The 17,525-nt window shown below is 46.6% G+C and overlaps 1 protein-coding gene across 1 annotated transcript in view; it reads right to left on the bottom strand.

Annotated features, from left to right (window-relative positions):
• Nucleotides 1-7,738: 7,738 nt before the first annotated feature.
• Nucleotides 7,739-17,525, bottom strand: part of TMEM156 (transmembrane protein 156) — a 36,492-nt gene continuing 26,705 nt past the window's right edge. The window contains exons 6-7 of the mRNA XM_062213721.1: nucleotides 10,579-10,684; nucleotides 7,739-7,765 (exon numbers count right to left, since the gene is read on the bottom strand). Of these exons, the coding sequence (XP_062069705.1) occupies nucleotide 7,765; nucleotides 10,579-10,684 (107 nt within the window). The 3' untranslated portion in view covers nucleotides 7,739-7,764. The remainder of the gene's footprint in view (nucleotides 7,766-10,578; nucleotides 10,685-17,525) is intronic.

Genomic DNA, 17,525 nt, shown 5'->3' with positions numbered 1-17,525 from the left:
ACCCAGAAGGAGTCCCTGGCTCTTGGCTTCAGCCTGGCCCATCCCCAGCTCTTGCAGACATTTTGGGTGTGAACAAACAGGTGAGAGATACTGTCTCCTGCTTCCCCACCACCACCACCACCACTCTACCTTTCAAATAAATAAAAATAAAAGCCCTTCTGGGCTCATCCCAGCCTTTAGGAGGAGATACAAGCAAACAAAGCCTCCTACACTCTGGTCCCTGCTCTCTTTCCAGGCATCCTTGTCAATTCATCTGGTGAGACTCAAGTGTCAACCCCTCAGAAACCCTTGCAGGTTATCCCTTGCACTTGCTCTCTGTCACCTCCAGGGGATGGCAGTTTACCCCTGCAGCTGCCACCAAGCATTGAGTAGAGCCCCTGAGGGGGTCACTGAGTTGAAAGCATCAACAGTATTGATGTCATACACCAATGCATTTCCGATATCAGGGTAGCGTCATTGGCACAAATGAAGCTGTGCCTTCATGGTGTGCATCTTGGACTGAAGTTTTAAAAACTGGCTGTACCTCAAAAGAATTGATGAAATTCCACAAATCCTTTGGCATCTCAGTAGTTGTACTGGGATGGTTCAAGAACTGGTATTTAGGGAACATGAGGAAGAAAACGAAAAGGTGGTTTTTTTTTTCTGGGAAGTATTTTTCTTAACCATTTACAAACTTATTTTTCCTGAACTGTAGGGACTTCCCAAGCCTTTTAGTTTGCTACTGTGCACTGGAATTCTCCAAGGGGGGACCTCACGGGCAGCTTTTGTCCAAGTTGGACGTGGAAGCCTGATTCTGGAGCACAGACTAACAGCTGCCTATCGTGGTATGATCAGATGGAATCCGGCTTCCCTGTGTTCTAACAACCTGTGGTGTAATAAATCACTCCTTCAGCTGTGCAGTAGCATTTAAGGCCTGCCTGCTTAATCTTTAATTGGTTAAGCAGTTGCAAGCTCAAATTATACAGTGTAAAAAATATTGCAATAGATCACACTGTTGTCAGTTGTCCCCTGCAGAATTCTGACACTCTCGAGCTTAACAAAGCCTCTCCTCCCCCATTAATTACTGCAGTGACCTTGGAATGGAGAATATATATGTAGTTATTATATTTGCAAAGAGAGCATATTTCTGTGTTCCGTCGGGAGGGCACACATGGGAAGGACGTGCAGACCTTGAATTAGGGACCCCTTTTCCATTCACCACTGCCAACACGTCTCTATATCTGTTCCTTTCACCCTAACCAATATCTTGTAATATACCCTTATCAGGTTGTGTCTCCTCATCTCTATCTTCCACCCTGTTTTAGACGCTCCTGAGTTCCCTCCATTCATTTAGCCAGCACATATTGGGTAATTTCTATATCAGAAGACTAGCTTGGTGCTGGACTTTAGAGATAGACAAAACCAATCCACCAAGGAGTTAAGGCCCAGGCTACTCCTTCTCCAGACTACATTGTAATTGTTTGGGTTACTTTCTCTGGTCCCAGACTCTGTCTGGCATATGGTAGGAGTTGTATTACAAAGGGATGGATAAATAAAAAACCTGTGCTGCAGCAAGATGTTAGTAATCAGAAGCAAACCCATCTATTACATTCATCTGCAGTCAACTTCAATTGCATTTCACTGGAAAAACTGCTAACGAACTGGGTGCTGAGAGGGTGGGGGAGATTTCCCCACGGCTCCACTCGTGTGTCGGTGTGGATCAGTCAGGATGAGAAGAAGGACTCCTGGCACTCCAGCTTGGGACACAGGTAGGCCAACCAGGGTCCCCAGGTCTCACGCAGCTGGTTCCCAGAGGAGGCTGGGTAACCCCTTCTCGTCCCATCCTGTCCCATGCTAACCAGCAGGGTCCCTGGAATGCAGTCCCTGTGGTTTCTGCGTCTGATAAAATTTCTGGCACTAAAAGATGGCATTGAAAGAGGTCCCTTTTGCTCACATGGGCAACAATTCCTGAATCATGAAGAGCTGTTCTAGTGTTAGTTGGTCATTTGGTTAGCTGAAATAACGTATACATTTTTTTAAAATACTCTTTTCTACGGCGTCTGACACTCGGAAGATTGAAATGAAAAACACAATCTCAGTATAATGCAATCATTAAGCACCGTTGTGTTTTTTGTTTTTTGACAGGCAGAGTTAGACAGTGAGAGAGAGAGACAGAGAGAAAGGTCTTCCTTCCGTTGGTTCACCCCCCAAATGGCTGCCACGGCCGGCACACTGCACCGACCTGAAGCCAGGAGCCAGGTGCTTCTTCCCGGTCTCCCATGCGGGTGCAGGGCCCAAGCACTTGGGCCATCCTTCACTGCACTCCTGGGCCACAGCAGAGAGCTGGACCGGAAGAGGAGCAACCGGGACAGAATCCGGCACCCCCAACTGGGACCAGAACTCGGGGTGCTGGCACCACAGGCGGAGAATTAGCCTAGTGAGCCACGGCACCAGCCCATTGTATTGTTTTGATGTAGTGCAACTTCATAATGATAAATTACTTAAAAAGGAAAACCTACTGTTGTCTGCTTGCCAAAGTGGGAAGGAAATCTAGCATACTTCCTGTCTCTGTGGCAGATTTCAAGCAGAAAAATGTGTTTTGAATCTGGGAAGAGGAAAGGGGCCTCTGTCCATGAGTTTTGTGCATCGTACGTAGCTGGGGTGTTTTTCTGTTGTAATTTGTATTTCGCACCGCAGAGGATCTTGAGGTGGGTTCAAAGGATTTGTTTTTTAAAACATCATTGACCCTTTAGTTGTCCATCCTATTTTATGAGCATGTAGAGCAAAAGGCTTGATTCTGTGCAGTTCTTCTTGTGAGCGCGCGTGGTCTGTAAGCAGAGCCCCTGCAAAGCTGCGTGGCCTTTCAGCAAGGTACTTGAGCCTCTCTGCCTTAAGTCTGGAGCTGCGCCTATCCAAAGCCAGGAGCCAGGAGCTTCTTCCAGGTGTCCCACGCAGGTGCAGGGGCCCAAGGATGTGGGCCATCTTCTGCTGCTTTCCTAGGCCACAGCAGAGAGCTGGATTGGAAGTGGAGCAGCCGGGACTAGAACCGGCGCCCATATGGGATGCCAGCACTGCAGGCAGTGGCTTCACCCAATAAGCCACAGCTCTGACCCCAGGGACGTGGGTCTCTCAGTGTGAGCGGAAGAAAGGCCCAGGACCTCCCACCTAGCAGGGTTGCCTTGGACGTAGTAAATAATCACTTTCAGAACCCTAGCCCGGATGTCTCCCTGGAGCAAACCACTTCCTTTCCAAACATGAATTTCATGGAAGAGAATAAACATTTACAGATAGCTGGGAAGGGGCAGGGCTCCATATAAGGGTAGAAGCTGAGGCCTCTCGTCGCCAGATGCCAAATTCCTGAAAGCTCTCTCTCTCTGAAAATAAGTCTTTCAACGACATGAAAGCAAATTGTCGGATCATGACAAAAAATGGGATTTTTACTGACGTCTACTAAATATTGTGGCTACACCTTCAGAGAAGGAAAGGTTGTGCTTATAACACTAAAAATATTTAAAAAAAAGCAGCCTGCACTAGGCTGGGGGAAGCAGACCCTGTGTTCATTCCGAGTTCTGTGGCTGCTGAGCTCTGTGAAGTGACCTTGGGTGCCCTTGACCACTGGGTTGAACTGGATGGGCTGTGCAATTTCTTCCAGCTCAGACTATGCATGACCTCATAAAATAAAAGAGACACGCTGTATCCAGCTGACCACAGGAGCCCCTGGGATCTTAGGCAGGATCTTTCTGCAGAGAGATCCTGAGATCCCGCAGGGAGCTCAGAGAATCAAAGGAGAGGCTGGAGAAGTGGGGCTCAGGCCCCAGGGCTCGTGGTGGGGTAGGGGACATCCTGGGGGTCTAGCAGCAGAACCAGATCCACTCTGCTCCTCGAATGAAAAAAGTCTCCTTGTGCTTTTCTCCATCGTTTACTGCACCAGAGACGGGGGGCAGACTCGGCGTAGCCCCTCTCACACACTGCACCTTGTCTGGTGGGCAGGAAACCTTGGTTTACAGTCCCCTGCGACGTTGTTCAAGGGTGATGGGCCATTCCCTAAAAGGACATGGGAGTGGAGCACCACACAGCTCTTCACAACAAAGACGGGCAGTACTGCCTGGTTACTGGCGTGATGTGGCACCTGTGGCCACACAGCAAGTCCTGGCCCCAGAAGAGAGCCTGGCAGATGCCCTGGGCTGCAGCCCTTCTCTCCCACACCCCCTGTGGACCCCACTCTGTGGTGTGCAGTAGGAGCAGCATGGCCTTGGCAGCCTGACCACCCTCACGTTGTGACCCACATACTGGGATCTTCAAAAAGTTCCCAGAAAAGGCATATAACGGGGCCAACCTGCAGTGCTGGCATCCTTATGGGGGGCCAAGTTCGAGTCCCACTGCTCAGAATATGGCCTAAGTGCTTGGAACCCTGCCACCCATGTAGGATACCTGGATTAAGGTCCTGACTTTGGCCTGGCCCAGCCCTGGCCATTGTGGCCATTTGGGGAGTGAACCAGCAGATGGAAGATCTCTCTCTCCTTCTCTCTCTGTATATCTGCCTTTCAAATAAATAAATAAATAGTAATTCTTTGCACCAAAATAAACTTGTATTTTGATTTACTGTTCCCATGAACCTTTTGTAGTTTCCTATGTTAGCCCTGAGACCTTGGGCAAACCGGTGAGTTTTCTTAGCCTCTGCTTCCTAGGGGAGAGTGACACCTGTCTCAGAGTTGTGAGGAAGACATGAGGGCACACGGGACACATGCCCTGCGTGTAGTGCAGACTGGATAAACAGTTCTTCACGCGGCCAACATTCATGAAGAACCTACTGCGAGCCAAACACCACGTCACTGTGGGGAGCAGAGCCAGGCAGGTTCCCTGCCCTCCTGTAGCCTCCAATCTGGAGCCAGAGCCGGAGCCGGGAATTAATTAACAATCAAGAAATAATTACAGATAATAGGTGGGATAAGGCTGCAGGGTGGAGAAAGCTTATGTGTGGGAGGTGTGATGATTCTCAGAGATCAGGGCCCTGCTCAAATCTGCCTTCTCCAGAACCTTCCCTGATGCCCCCCAAGCAGAGATGACTCCATTATTTTAAAAATTCTCAGCAGAAGTGTGCATCCTATGAATGACTTATCTTGGCCTATGGTGTCTAGTATTTTTGCTAATGGTGCATAGATCCTGTCTTGTGAGCAGAGTGTATCATCTACCTCTTCATGTGTTTCCCAGTGTCAGTTCAAGTCTGTCTTTTTTTTTTTTTTTAAAGATTTATTTTATTTATTTGAAAGAGAGAGGTAGAGACACAGAGAGAGGTCTTCCATCCACTGGTTCATTCCCCAATTGGCTGCGCCGATCCAAAGCCAGGAGCCAGGAGCTTCCTCTGGGTCTCCCACATGGGTGCAGGGGCCCAAGAACTTGGACCATCTTCTGCTATCCCAGGCCATAGCAGAGAGCTGGATCGGAAGAGGAGCGGCTGGGACTCGAACCGGCGCCCATGTGGGATGCCGGTGCTTCAGGCCAGGGCTTTAACCCATTGCACTGCAGCACCAGCCCCTCAAGTCTGTCTTAATGAATAAACTTCCTGAAAGCTGTCACAGCTTACCAGAACTCGAGGCTTAATTTATGCCCTTTGTAAGCCAAGTTCCCACTGGTCTCCAAGGCCTTGGTCAGAACGTAATAGGTGACGTCCAGGAAAACAATGATTTGGCTGCCCAGAGATTGTATGATATCCACACCCCACAGAGTGTAACACCCCCACACTGAGAAACCCAAGACCTGAGCCTGACTCACCTATTAGTTAGAAATACACAGACAAGAAATAGTGACACTGTAGAATTCCATTTGCCAAATCGCCAATCCCTAGATTTTGCAATTAGAATCTCAGTTTATGATTTGAAAGAAAAAAATGGAGAAACAAAATCCTGTGTGCTGGAGCATTTGTTCCCATCAGGTTTGTTCTGTAAGGAAGGAAAAATACTTTTCTTTTTTTATAGCTTTTACTAATTTTCATTTTACTTGAAAGAGATCATCCATCTGTGGGTTCATGCCTCAAATCCAGGAGTCCAGAACTCAATCTGGGTCTCCCACAAGGATAGCAGGGACCCCAGTACCTGAACCGTCACCTGCTGCCTCCCAGAGTCTGCATTAGCAGGAGGCTGAAGTCGGGAGCAAAGCCAGGACTCAAAGCCAGGTACTCCATCACGGGATGTGAGTGCCCCAAGCAGTGTCTTACCTGGAACACTAACTCTTCTGAGTTCATGGCTGAAGCCCCTATAGTGAAAGATGAACAAGAGCATAGCATCCTAACTTAAAGAAGTCTTGCATGACACGAGGGCGTTTGTAAGGAAGTGGAGGCCTGAAGAAACAAGGAAACCTGAGTGTTTCTGAGAGCAGGCTTGAGAGAGAGCGGAAGAATGTGATAGGGCACCAAGGGTATGTTTTCACGGCAACACTCTGGAGAGACCAAGCGTGTCCTGCTTGCTCAGGTTCTTCTCAGTGTCCCCAGGTCTTTGGAGATAAGGATGGAGACAAGGATGCGCCTTTCCTCCAGGCTCAGGGAGGGCACCTCTCACACAGGGCCCCTGAGCTGTCGGGAGAAATGTAGCAGGGGACAGGCAGAGGAATCCTTCCGTTCCTGCCATTTCCTCGCATTGCTTTGGCTCCTAACATCCAATATGGGGCAGGCACTCGGTCCAGCAGTTAAGATGCTCACTTCCCATATCTCAGTGTCTGGGTTTGCTGCTCTGGTTCCTGACGCCAGCTTCCTGCTAATGCACACCCCAGTAGGCAACCGCCATGGACCAAGAAGTTGGGTCCTTGCCACCCTGGTAGCAGATCTGGATTGAGTTCCTGCCTCCTGGTTTTGGCCTAGCTCAGCCCTAGTTATTGCAGGCATTCAGAGAAAGAACCAGTAGAAGGAAGATGCCTCTCTCTCGAGTAAGTAAATAAAAATTTAAATAAGTAAATAAAATATATAAAGATATATTCAAAGTGTTGTATTTTGAGGTACCATGTCCTGAACCCCATCACTTAATAGTAAGTGATGCTTTCATGATGCTAGAAGATTCGGTTCCACCTTAACTTTGGGAAGATATTTTTATATTTTTCAACATTAATATCTGCCCTGTTAGTTACATGTGCTTGTAATAATTAATTACTATAATTATTCTTGACATCAGTGATGGTGATAACAAATATGAAAGCCCAAAGAATTTGAGGAAACGTTTTGCTATTAGATTTAATTACACAAGTATTTCATTTAAATTCACTTTATTTTGGTATCTTTGAATTTTTCAAAACATCCTGGTGTCAAAAGAAGGCAAGACTTATAAAAGCAAACAAATGAATCCACACACAACTGCAGGCCCTCTAGTAATTTACAAAAATAGAAACAATCCATCTGTACAGGGGAAAAGGCAGCAAATCAGCGTGTGGTCCAACAAGAGAAAGGCTATTCATCCTGGGCTCGGTTTTTGGAAACCTGAAATTAAAACCGTGGGTCTCTTCAGAAGCTGTATCTGATGGATAAAGAGAGCCAGGACGCACCTCTTGCTGTTTCCATGTGTTTCGTCAGCTTGTTTTCCATGACTCATAATGGCTTCTTGGAGGAAAAAACAAAAACAAAAACAAAAAAACTCTCCTCCTGAATCTCTCGGGTCAAATCAATGCTCTTGAACTCTTCGTCATCCACCAGTCAGCATTCCTACTGCCTGCCTTGTGCATCCTCAGCCGGGCCCCTGTCTACTTATCCCAAACTAAAACTATATTCTCCAAAAGGGTTCAGTCCAAATCGTCCATGAAGATTCTGAAGATTAAAAAAAATTACAGACAAAATTTTATGATGTATTACCTGAATGAGAATTGGTAGAAAACAATTTTAAAACCAGGTATTAACATTGTGTTGTGTGGGAACCCTGAGAAACTCCCTCAAGGCACTGCTGAAGGGCACTTGGCAGTCCTGTGCGAAGCAGGGAGGCCCTCCAGAGCCCTCAGAAGACAGCTGATCAGAGATAAACTCCTCATCTTGTAAGCTAGGAACCCACAGAATGCCTGGCTCAGTTTTGACACCTGTTCAATGATGGCTTAAGTGTTGATGCACGTTTCTTTCGGCTGTGACATTCCAGGATTCTAGTAGAGAGACGTGGAAGTTGGGCTGTACTTGTTCACTCAACAGATGCTGATCAAGCATGTGTTAAGTGCAAAGCCTCGTACCCTCTGAATGCCCTTCTCGTCGCCCAGGAATATCTTTATCTTCTTTGACCCTCTTTACCAGAGTGGGGGTTTTTCTGCTCTGATTCCTCTATTGAGTGCCTTTTTGTTTGTTTCTTTTTAAAGATTTTTTATTTATTTGAAAGTCAGAGTTACATAGAGAGGGAGAAGCAGAGAGAGAGAGAGAGAGAGATCTTCCATCTTCTAGTTCACTCCCCAAATGACCACAATGGCCTGAGCTGGGCCGCTGAAGCCAGGAGCCAGGAGCTTCTTCTGGGTCTCCCACATGGGTGCAGAATTCCGAGGATGTGGGCCATCTTCTACTGCTTTCCCAGGCATATTACTCAGAAGTGGAGTAGCTGGGACTCAAATGGGCTCCCATATAGATGCGGGCACCTCAGGCTGCGACTTTAACCCGCTATGCCACAGTGCTAGCCCCTAATATGTTGTTATTTTTGCCAGTGAGTAGAAGAGCTCCAGGCACACAACAGGTGCCCAGGAAGCATCTGATGAGTGCCCAAGGGGGAGCTCTTCATGTGTCGAACTGTGCAGCCCAAAAGTTATCAGACACGACATCCAGTAATATTTCCTGGACACAGTCATGTGACTGTATTATATTTGACCTGGGACTTTCTGAGCCAACGGCAGACTCTGATTGCCCCAGGACGCCAGCAGTAAGCCCTGCCTCCCTTTCACCATGCACACAAAAGCATCCTTGCTGCTGAGTTTCGGTTTGGCCTATGGAGCCCTCCACGCTGCACTGGTTCTGCCCTGCTTGGGTCTGGTTGCCAAGCTCCAGGAGTTGCCTCCTTGGGCTCCAGTGCCTCTGGCTCTGGTTGGCTTTAGCCACTGAGGGAGCCCTAACTCAACAGAGAGAGAGAGAGAGAGAGCAGCCGTCTCCCTTTTCAGGGCACCCACAGGTTGTAGTACCTTTGACCAAAGGTCACAGCGCCTCCAGACAGCCCTCCCCAGCCAGCATCCTGTGTGTGTGTGTGTGTGTGTGTGGTGGGGGTGTGCCTGCCTCTGTCTGTCTCTCTGCTTCCCTGATCTTCAGGACAGCCACAGTGCCTTGGTGTTTCTACTTCCGGGGTCCTGCACTCTCCCTTTTGGTCCCACATCCTGGCTTAATAGAGCCTTTCTTAAATGCTTCTCAAATTATTCAGTTTGAGGGGTGGGTGTTTGGAGCAGCTGGTAAGTTGATGCTTGGGACACCCGCATCCCGTATCAGAGTGCCTGGGTTGAGTCCCAACCACTCCACTTCTGATCCACACTCCTGCTAATGCACACCCTTAGAGGCAGTGGCTGATGGCTTGGATCCCTGCCGTCCAGAGGGAGACACAGATTGAGGTCTGGGTTCCTGGGTTTTCCTGGGCCCAGCCGAAACTGTTTGGGCGCATTTAGGGAGTGAGCAAGCAGATGGAAGATCTCTCTCCCTCTGTTTCTCTGCCTTTCAAATAAAATGAAAATAATTTTTTAAACAGTTTAATTATTCAGTCTGAGTAAAACATTGATTTCCTGCTGGAACCTTGACTTATAACCACTTAAATATTATGAAGGATAAACACTATAGCCAGTGCCCACCAAGCACACCAGGGCACTACTAAATGCTCATCTCCCTCCTTTTCCCTTTTTACCCTGTGCAATGGCTGTGCTAAGTGCCTTTAACACAATAGCTAATTAATAAATATTTGTTGGATGAATGAAAACCATTTTAAAGACATTTCTGCCGTGTTTTACATTCAAATACATGGAAATAATGTGCATTAACCTAGATTATCATATGTTAAATTTAGGGAAGTTGATTTCAGTAATCTGGGGGGGACTCAGTTCTGTTTATAGATCTCATTCTCCCTTTTGTCTCGCTCTGACTGAATGATGGCTCCATCCCAGGAAGAAGAGTACCAAGGGGGTGAACTGACATCTCAAGTAGTTCAACAAATGAAGGGTTCATTTACTGATCCTTCCTAGATCTTGGAGATAGTAATGACTTTAGTTCACGTCATCTAGTTCATACATCAACACCCTCCACCTCCCATACCCAGAAAGAAATGTAGTTAGAGCAGATGTTCAGCCCAGTGATTAAGATGCCTGGGAGCCCTTGGGTTTGACTCCCAGCTCTAGCTTCCCATCTATATAGAACCTGGGAGGCAGTGGTTATGGCTCAAGTAATTGGGTTCCTGCCACCTACATGGGAGACCTGGATAGAGTTCCCAGCTCCCGACTCCCAGGGAGTGAACCAGTAGATGGGAGGTCTCTGTTGCTGTCTGTCTGTCCCTCCCTATCTCTCAATCTGTCAAATAAAACAATAATAAAAAGAAACACAGTTTGGTGTAAACCATACCTTCTTGAATCTGTACACATTTACAACAAGTGAAGTCAAATAGGCAATAAAGTGGTATCTCCACTCACCAGGTCCAGTGCAGGTCTCCTGGATTCACTGCAGAAGTAACTTGCAGCTCTGGTATTGGGGGAAGCTCTTCCTTGACCTGAGTTAAGGGCAGCCTCTGTGTGGACTCTGTTTAAGAAGCAGAGCTGTTTTAGTCTACATTTAGTCAACTGCAATGCAAGCACACACACAATATAGTCCAAGGCACTAAATATAGTATGAGAACCCTGCCTGACATACCTATATGTCCTTGGACAACTTCTACCACTCATTAAATTTCCTGCCTACAAGTCTGAAAAGTTTAACCCATTCCTTTCAGCTCTTTTTTTTTAAAAAAATATTTATTTTATTTTTGTGAAAGGCAGAGTTACAGGCAGAGGGAGGGAGAGATAGAGAGATCTTCCATCCACTGGTTCACTCCCCAAATGGTCACAATGGCCAGGGCTGGGCCAGGCTGAAGCCAGGAGCCAGGAGCTTCATTCAGGTCTTCCAGGGGCCCAAGCACTTGGGCCATCTTCTGCTGTTTTCCCAGGCACATTTCCAGGGAGCTGGATTGGAAGTGGAAGAGCCGGGACTCAAACCGGCACCCATGTGGGATGCCTGCCTCACTGGCAGCAGCTTTAACCCTCTGTACCACAATGCTGACCCCTTTCCTTTCATTCTTTCCCTCCACTTCTCACCCCATTTCTTGGGCATCAGAATAGGAGTGACCATAGGAAAAACTTTAAAGCACCATGTCAGGTAGCAAGGAATGAATTTTAGCTTGGAAACTAAATGCAAACATTTCATTCCATCACCTTGAGTTTGTTGTACCTGAGCGAGTGTAAACAAAGGAGCACCACACATTGATAAAATTTGATGGTCCTTTATTGCCGGTGGTGGAGAGTGGGCTCATGCCCTAAAGAACTCTCGACCCTGAAGCCCAAAGAAACAGGGTTTATAAAGGCAAAAACCACAAAATCGGGAGGGGATTACATGGTTGCTAGGATCAGGGGGAACACATGGTTACCGGGGTCAAGTTGACCTAAAATCTATGTGAAATTAGTATCAATTATAATCTTGACAATACCAGTTACAATCTTAACAATTTTAATTATGATCTTGACATTAATCCAGGTATTGGTTTTAATCATATGTAGGACATAGACAAATCACATTTTAATCATTAACCCAGGTGCAGCCTATCCACTTCCAAGCTTGAGCGATCATGCTAGGGGGTTTCTATGCTCTGCCAAGTGTGACGTAGTGGACTGCTATTGTTCAACTGTTTTAGATCATAGTTTCAGACCAGAGTCTCAGGGTGGGAGGGGGCACCTTCCCAGAATGGAGTCTCAGGTTCTCCAAAATGGAGTCCCTACTGTCAAGGTGTTACTTCAAGTTGAATTATGTCCCTAAAGGAAATATTAATGAGGCCTTCAACTTCAGGGGCAATTTTACCAAGAAGCAAAGCTAAAAGTTAGATGGATCCTAGTGTGTCTTCCTTCTCTTTGACTATGGGACTTTATAAATTTCTAATATCGTCAGCAGACTTCAAGGTAGGAGATGACGCCTCACGTCTGACATTGTGGCATCTCTTTCATTCCCCTGAGACCTAGCTCTTGCTTTTCTGCTTTTTATACTTGAGTTCAACACAATATAAGTGGGTTCCATTTCACAGACATCTCTGGTTTTGATGCAAAGTCCTGAACATGAGCAGAAATGAGGCAACAGACAATTGCCAGAGAAAGAAGGTAGGAAGGGAGTTATTGTTAAGACAAATCAATAGGAAGGAGGTGAGTGCATTTAAAGAATATGATGCTTCACGGGGCTGGCGCCGTGGCTCACTTGGTTAATCCTCCGCCTGCGGCGCCGGCATCCCATATGGGCGCCAGGTTCTAGTCTCAGTTGCTTCTCTTCCAGTCCAGCTCTCTGCTGTGGCCTGGGAGGGCAGTGGAGGATGTTCCAAGTGCTTGGGCCCCTGCACCCGCATGGGAGACTGGGAAGAAGCCCCTGGCTCCTGGCTTTGGATCGGTGCAGCACCAGCCGTAGTGGCCATTTGGGGAGTGAACCAAAGGAAGGAAGACCTTTCTCTCTGTCTCTCTCTCTCACCGTCTGTAACTCTACCTGTCAAATAAATAAATAAATAATATGATGCTTCTTGCCCACCGAGATGATTCAACACTGGTATGGGTTGTATGAATAGAAATACTGCAAACATTTCTTTCAGAAGCTTTTATTTTTCTTTTTAAAGATTGATTGATTGATTTGAATGGTAGAGTTAGAGAGAGACAGAGAGAGAAAGAGAGAGAGATTTTCCATCTGCTGGTTCACTCCCCAAATGGCTGCAATGGCAGGAGCTGGGCCAGACATAAACCAGGAGCCAGGAGCTTCTTTCGGGTCTCTCACGTGAATGCAGAGGCCCAAGCACTTAGACCACCTCCCACTGCTTTCCCAGGCACATTAGCAGGGAGCCGAATCAGAAGTGGAGCAGCCAGGATTCAAACTGGTGCCCATATGGGATGCTGGCACTGCTGATGTCAGCTTTACCTGCTAACACTACAATGCCAGCCCCCATAAACTTTTCTTTTCATTAGAAATTTAAAATGTGTGCTTCCCAAAGGATGGTGGTGGTAGGCAGAATTCTAATACAGTCCCCAAGATTCCTGGGGAATCTGGTGTGTTCACTCTGTAGGACCCCATCCCCCTTGAGTAGGGCCAGGGCTGGGAATAGGATGGGTTCCCACTCTAGAGATTCAGTTACACGTTAAGGCAAAGGTGAAGGGATTTTACAGGGGTCACTAACACTGCCACATCAGTCGAGTGTGAGCTAATGAAAAAGGACAGTCTTGGGTAGGCCTCACTTGATGCGATAAGAGCCCTTAAAAGAGACTGGGGTGGAGTGGAGCAGGCGTTTGGCACAGTGGTTGAGTCACCACTTGAGATGCCCACATCCCATATCGGTTCGAGTCCCAGCTACCTCCCTATCAATCCAATGCTCTGCTAATGTGCACCCTGGCAAGGCAAGTTGGTGATGGCCCACATGCTAGGGCCCCTAGCATGGGAGACCCAGGTGGAATTCCAGGCTCCTGGCTTCAGCTTGGCCCAGCCCTAGCTGTTGCAGCCATTCGGGGAGTGAACCAGTGGATGGAAGAATTTGTCTCTTCCTCTCCCTCTCTCACTCTGCCTTTCCCATAAATAAATCTTTTTAAAACAGTATTTTTGTTTTAAGCCTAGTGCTCTAGGTTGATTCTGCCACACATTAGCGCTTCAGAATGGACTTGCCACATGAATAATTGCTCAGACAATCCTTGATGAAGTTGCTTATAACCTCCAGAATTTGAGACTTGAAGACCATTCTTTTAAATGTTAAAATATCAAGAGTCTGTTCACGAGATTAAATAATTATCAAAGACATTGAACAGTTCCTTTGGTCGAAAAGTCAAATTGCTCATCATTTGCTGATTCATTCGGCTGGAGGATGTTTTATAGCATGCTACAACCATCATTTACTGTGGAAAGCTATTACCTGTCAAAATGATGGCTGGGCTAAGGCAACTCTCCAGTGGCACATTATCTGTGGTTTCTCCTACTACCCAAAGTCATGTAACTTATATGCTAATAGCAAAACTTCTAAAATATTAATAAAAAGCCAAAAAGGTAGCATATATGTCATTTTAATATCTTCTTCAGAATAGCTAAAACAAGTGGGATTTTTTTCTAGTTCTACACTGGGAAATAGAGTGTCTTTCAAATACTATTAATTCAGCAACACCAGTGAAGGCAACAGAAGCAGTCAGAAATATTTGAAACCATCACAGAAGTCTTCTCATGAATTTGTCAAATCTCTGAACCAAACATCTCTTTGACTTTTTTTCAGGGCTCTCAGAAGAGCCTAAAAAATTTAAAAGAACCTCACTGTGGATTTTTTGACCTGACTGATTCTAGTGAACAAAATGGATTTTCAGCAGTAGAAACTTTGATTAAAAATAAAACTCCATGCCTTGTGTTCTCAAAGTCCCCCTCACGCTGTCCACAACATCCAGGTTGCCTCTGGTGTTTCCTCTTTTTCATTTTTTTTTTTTTTCAAGAATGCCACAGCTTTTCAAAGGGGCTTTATATCTGTGACATCTGGTATCGAACCTCAATCCACTTTTCTAAAGTAATGTTTTATTCCCACCGAGTCACAGAAACCTGCAAGGTGTTTGCTTCTCTTTGTTCTAGATGATTCTCCTGTCAGAGACAAGGCACGCCCTCTACGATGAGGGCTCATCTGAACCTCCCTCACCCTCGCTAGCCTCTCTCAGCTGCTAAGGGAATTTGCTCCATCAATTGTTTATATTCTTCTTTCGGAAACTACTTGTTCAGCTCTATTGTACTTGGTTATTCAGTTGGAAAGCCAAAAGCAGCTCAGATTAAAACAAGCAGCAACAGTGTTAGGCCATCATATAATAAATACCCCCCTGGACCTTCCACTTCTCCAACAGCAGAGTTACCCAGTTTTGTTGGAGGTAAGGAATATGAGACTGCCCTCTCAGAATTATCTACAAAATCAACTCCTAGAGCACAAACACACAATCATCAAACACAATGAGCCGGCATTGTGGCATAGCAGGTGAAGCCGCAGCCTGCTATGCCAGTATCCCATATGGGCGCCAGCTCACGTTCTGGCTGCTCCACTTCCAATCCAGCTCCCTGCTAACGGCCTGGGCAAAACGGCGAAGATGGCCCAAGTGCCATCTCACCAGCATGCATGTGGGAGACCTGGAAGAAACTCCTGATTCCTGGCTTCAGTCCTGGCTGTTGCAGCTATTTGGGGAGTGAACCAGCAGATGGAAGATCTCTTTCTCTCTCTCTCTCCCTCTCCCCCTCTTTCTCTCTATAACTCTGACTTTCAAATAAATAAAGTTTACAAAAAGGTAAATTATTCCCATGCCAAAAGCCTGATGAATGTTGAACGTATTGTGTTGAATGAGCCAATCAGGCTACCCTTAAAGTGAGGAACAGAGTCTCAAGCTCTCTGGTGAAGGAGTACATTTTAAGACCAAACAAAACATGGGTTCTGATTTAATTTCCCACATGGTTTTAAGGAAACAGCACACGTGTTTGCTGTCAGAAATGTGTTGCCCAAGAATGGAAGAGGTAAGAGAGGGTAAGGGATCAGACCAAGCTTTGTGACCTCGAAGTTCACTGTCTTTCCTCTGGTGTAACAAAGACCTTGCGGTACATGGTGTGTGTTGTGTGTGAACAGCAGAATCTCAAATGCAGAGAACGAACCAACTGGGACTCCACAAGTAACGTCGTGATTATACTTGCACGGAAAGGCTAATTGCTTTCAGAGGGTTTTGCTTTGATTATATCAATAATAAACAAATGGTTTATGTTATGAAAGAAGTGTTTTGGTCTGTGTTGCTCTCAATTCTCTCTTTGTAAGCTAAGGCATTGATTGCCCTTCAGGTTTTATCGACCTGATGTGAGTTGGATCAGACAATGGATTCTTCCTGGTGTGCCGCCATTCCGGGAGGCCGAGCTCACTGGCCCGTAGGCAGGCACCGGGCCAGGTAAATTCACAGATGTGAGGCACCTGTGTGCCCCGGCAGGCAACCCTGATTGGCCCCTGGCCTCACCCACGTGTTCCCTTTAAAGATTCCACAGTGGGGTGCCGGTGCCTGCACTGCTGCGGTCCCGTCTCTGGCTCTGGCTCAGCTGGCGTGTCTGGCTTCAGGCTCAAGGAGGAAGGAAAGGTAAGGCTAAAATGAGGCGCTGACGCTGGGCTTGACGTCTGTTGAGCAAATAGAAAGCACCACCAAGTGCAAGCGCAGTATTTTTAAGTGTCTTTTTCAGCCTTCCCGGGGGGTGGGGGTGGTCTGCGGAGAGCTTAGTAGGGCTCATCTAGGTGCTGATCAGGGCAAGGCTGTGGGGATTGCCGTGCCACCACCACCACCACCACCACCATTCCTTCCTCTCCTTTGAGTTCTGGGCGACTCGGCCATCCTGGATCCTCATGCAGACGGTGGTAATACATCTCTAACCCATAGCCCACAGAATGTTCAGTTTCCTCACAAGAGCGTCTCCAAACCCGGGGGAACTCAGATTTATCTGCACAGATGATGTAGCCAAGACAGCTGCGGAAATTCTCAGCTGCTCTGCTGATTCTTAGTCGCTTCCCTCTGATCTGGCTTCAGACACACCTTTCAGCCTTGGCTACCTCTTCTCACGGCCGCGTGAGAACTCCAAGATCTTCTGATCTTGTGCAGCACAGCAAAACCTTGGCACTTTGGTGCCTGCTCAAGAGAGCTGGTAGCCTTTTAGGGCTCACAGAACCCATGCTTAAAATAGATCTCTATTATTCAAGGTGCCAGCTCCCTGGTATGTTCACAGCTCCATCTGTTAGTATCCACAGAGGTCCTCAGACTACGCATGGGCTCCAAATGTGGTCCACGTGAAAATCAAATGAGGAGAGGAAACAAATGACTATAAAATTATCTAACGTTAACAACTAAGGAGAAAAAAAAAAGGCCTTGAGGAACTGACCAACACTGCGAGCCCTGAGCTCCTGACAGTTACACCACAGTATACCCTTTATACCCCAAGAAATGAGCCTGATGGCATCGTGTGTAGCGTTGTGCTTTCATTGTTGTGCACAGGCATTAATCCAAAGCTAGAATTTAGGAGGGTGGGGAAGTGTTTGAAGTCTTTGCAAAACACCACGAGCAGTCATTATTTTGACAGGTGGTAGAGTTCTATTTCTCTGACAAACGCTTTTTGAGTACCTTATCAGATGCCGTGTGTGAGGGCAGGTACTTCAAATGTTCATGGAAAATGGAATTAAACAATTAGTTTATTTCGGTGCAAAATATTTTGAAATTATGCATATGAGGGGCCTTCAAATGATTCGTGGAAAATGTGAATTGTGAAAAAAAAATACAGTTTAATTCTGTTTTTCCATGAATGTTTTGAGGTACCCTGGTGGGTGCACTGCGCTGTGATCTGG

This window comes from Lepus europaeus, chromosome 16, assembly GCF_033115175.1.
Source record: "Lepus europaeus isolate LE1 chromosome 16, mLepTim1.pri, whole genome shotgun sequence".
Classification (NCBI taxonomy): Eukaryota; Metazoa; Chordata; class Mammalia; order Lagomorpha; family Leporidae; genus Lepus; species Lepus europaeus.
The sequence above is the reverse complement of the archived record's forward strand: the minus strand, read 5'-3'. Positions and strand labels throughout refer to the sequence as shown.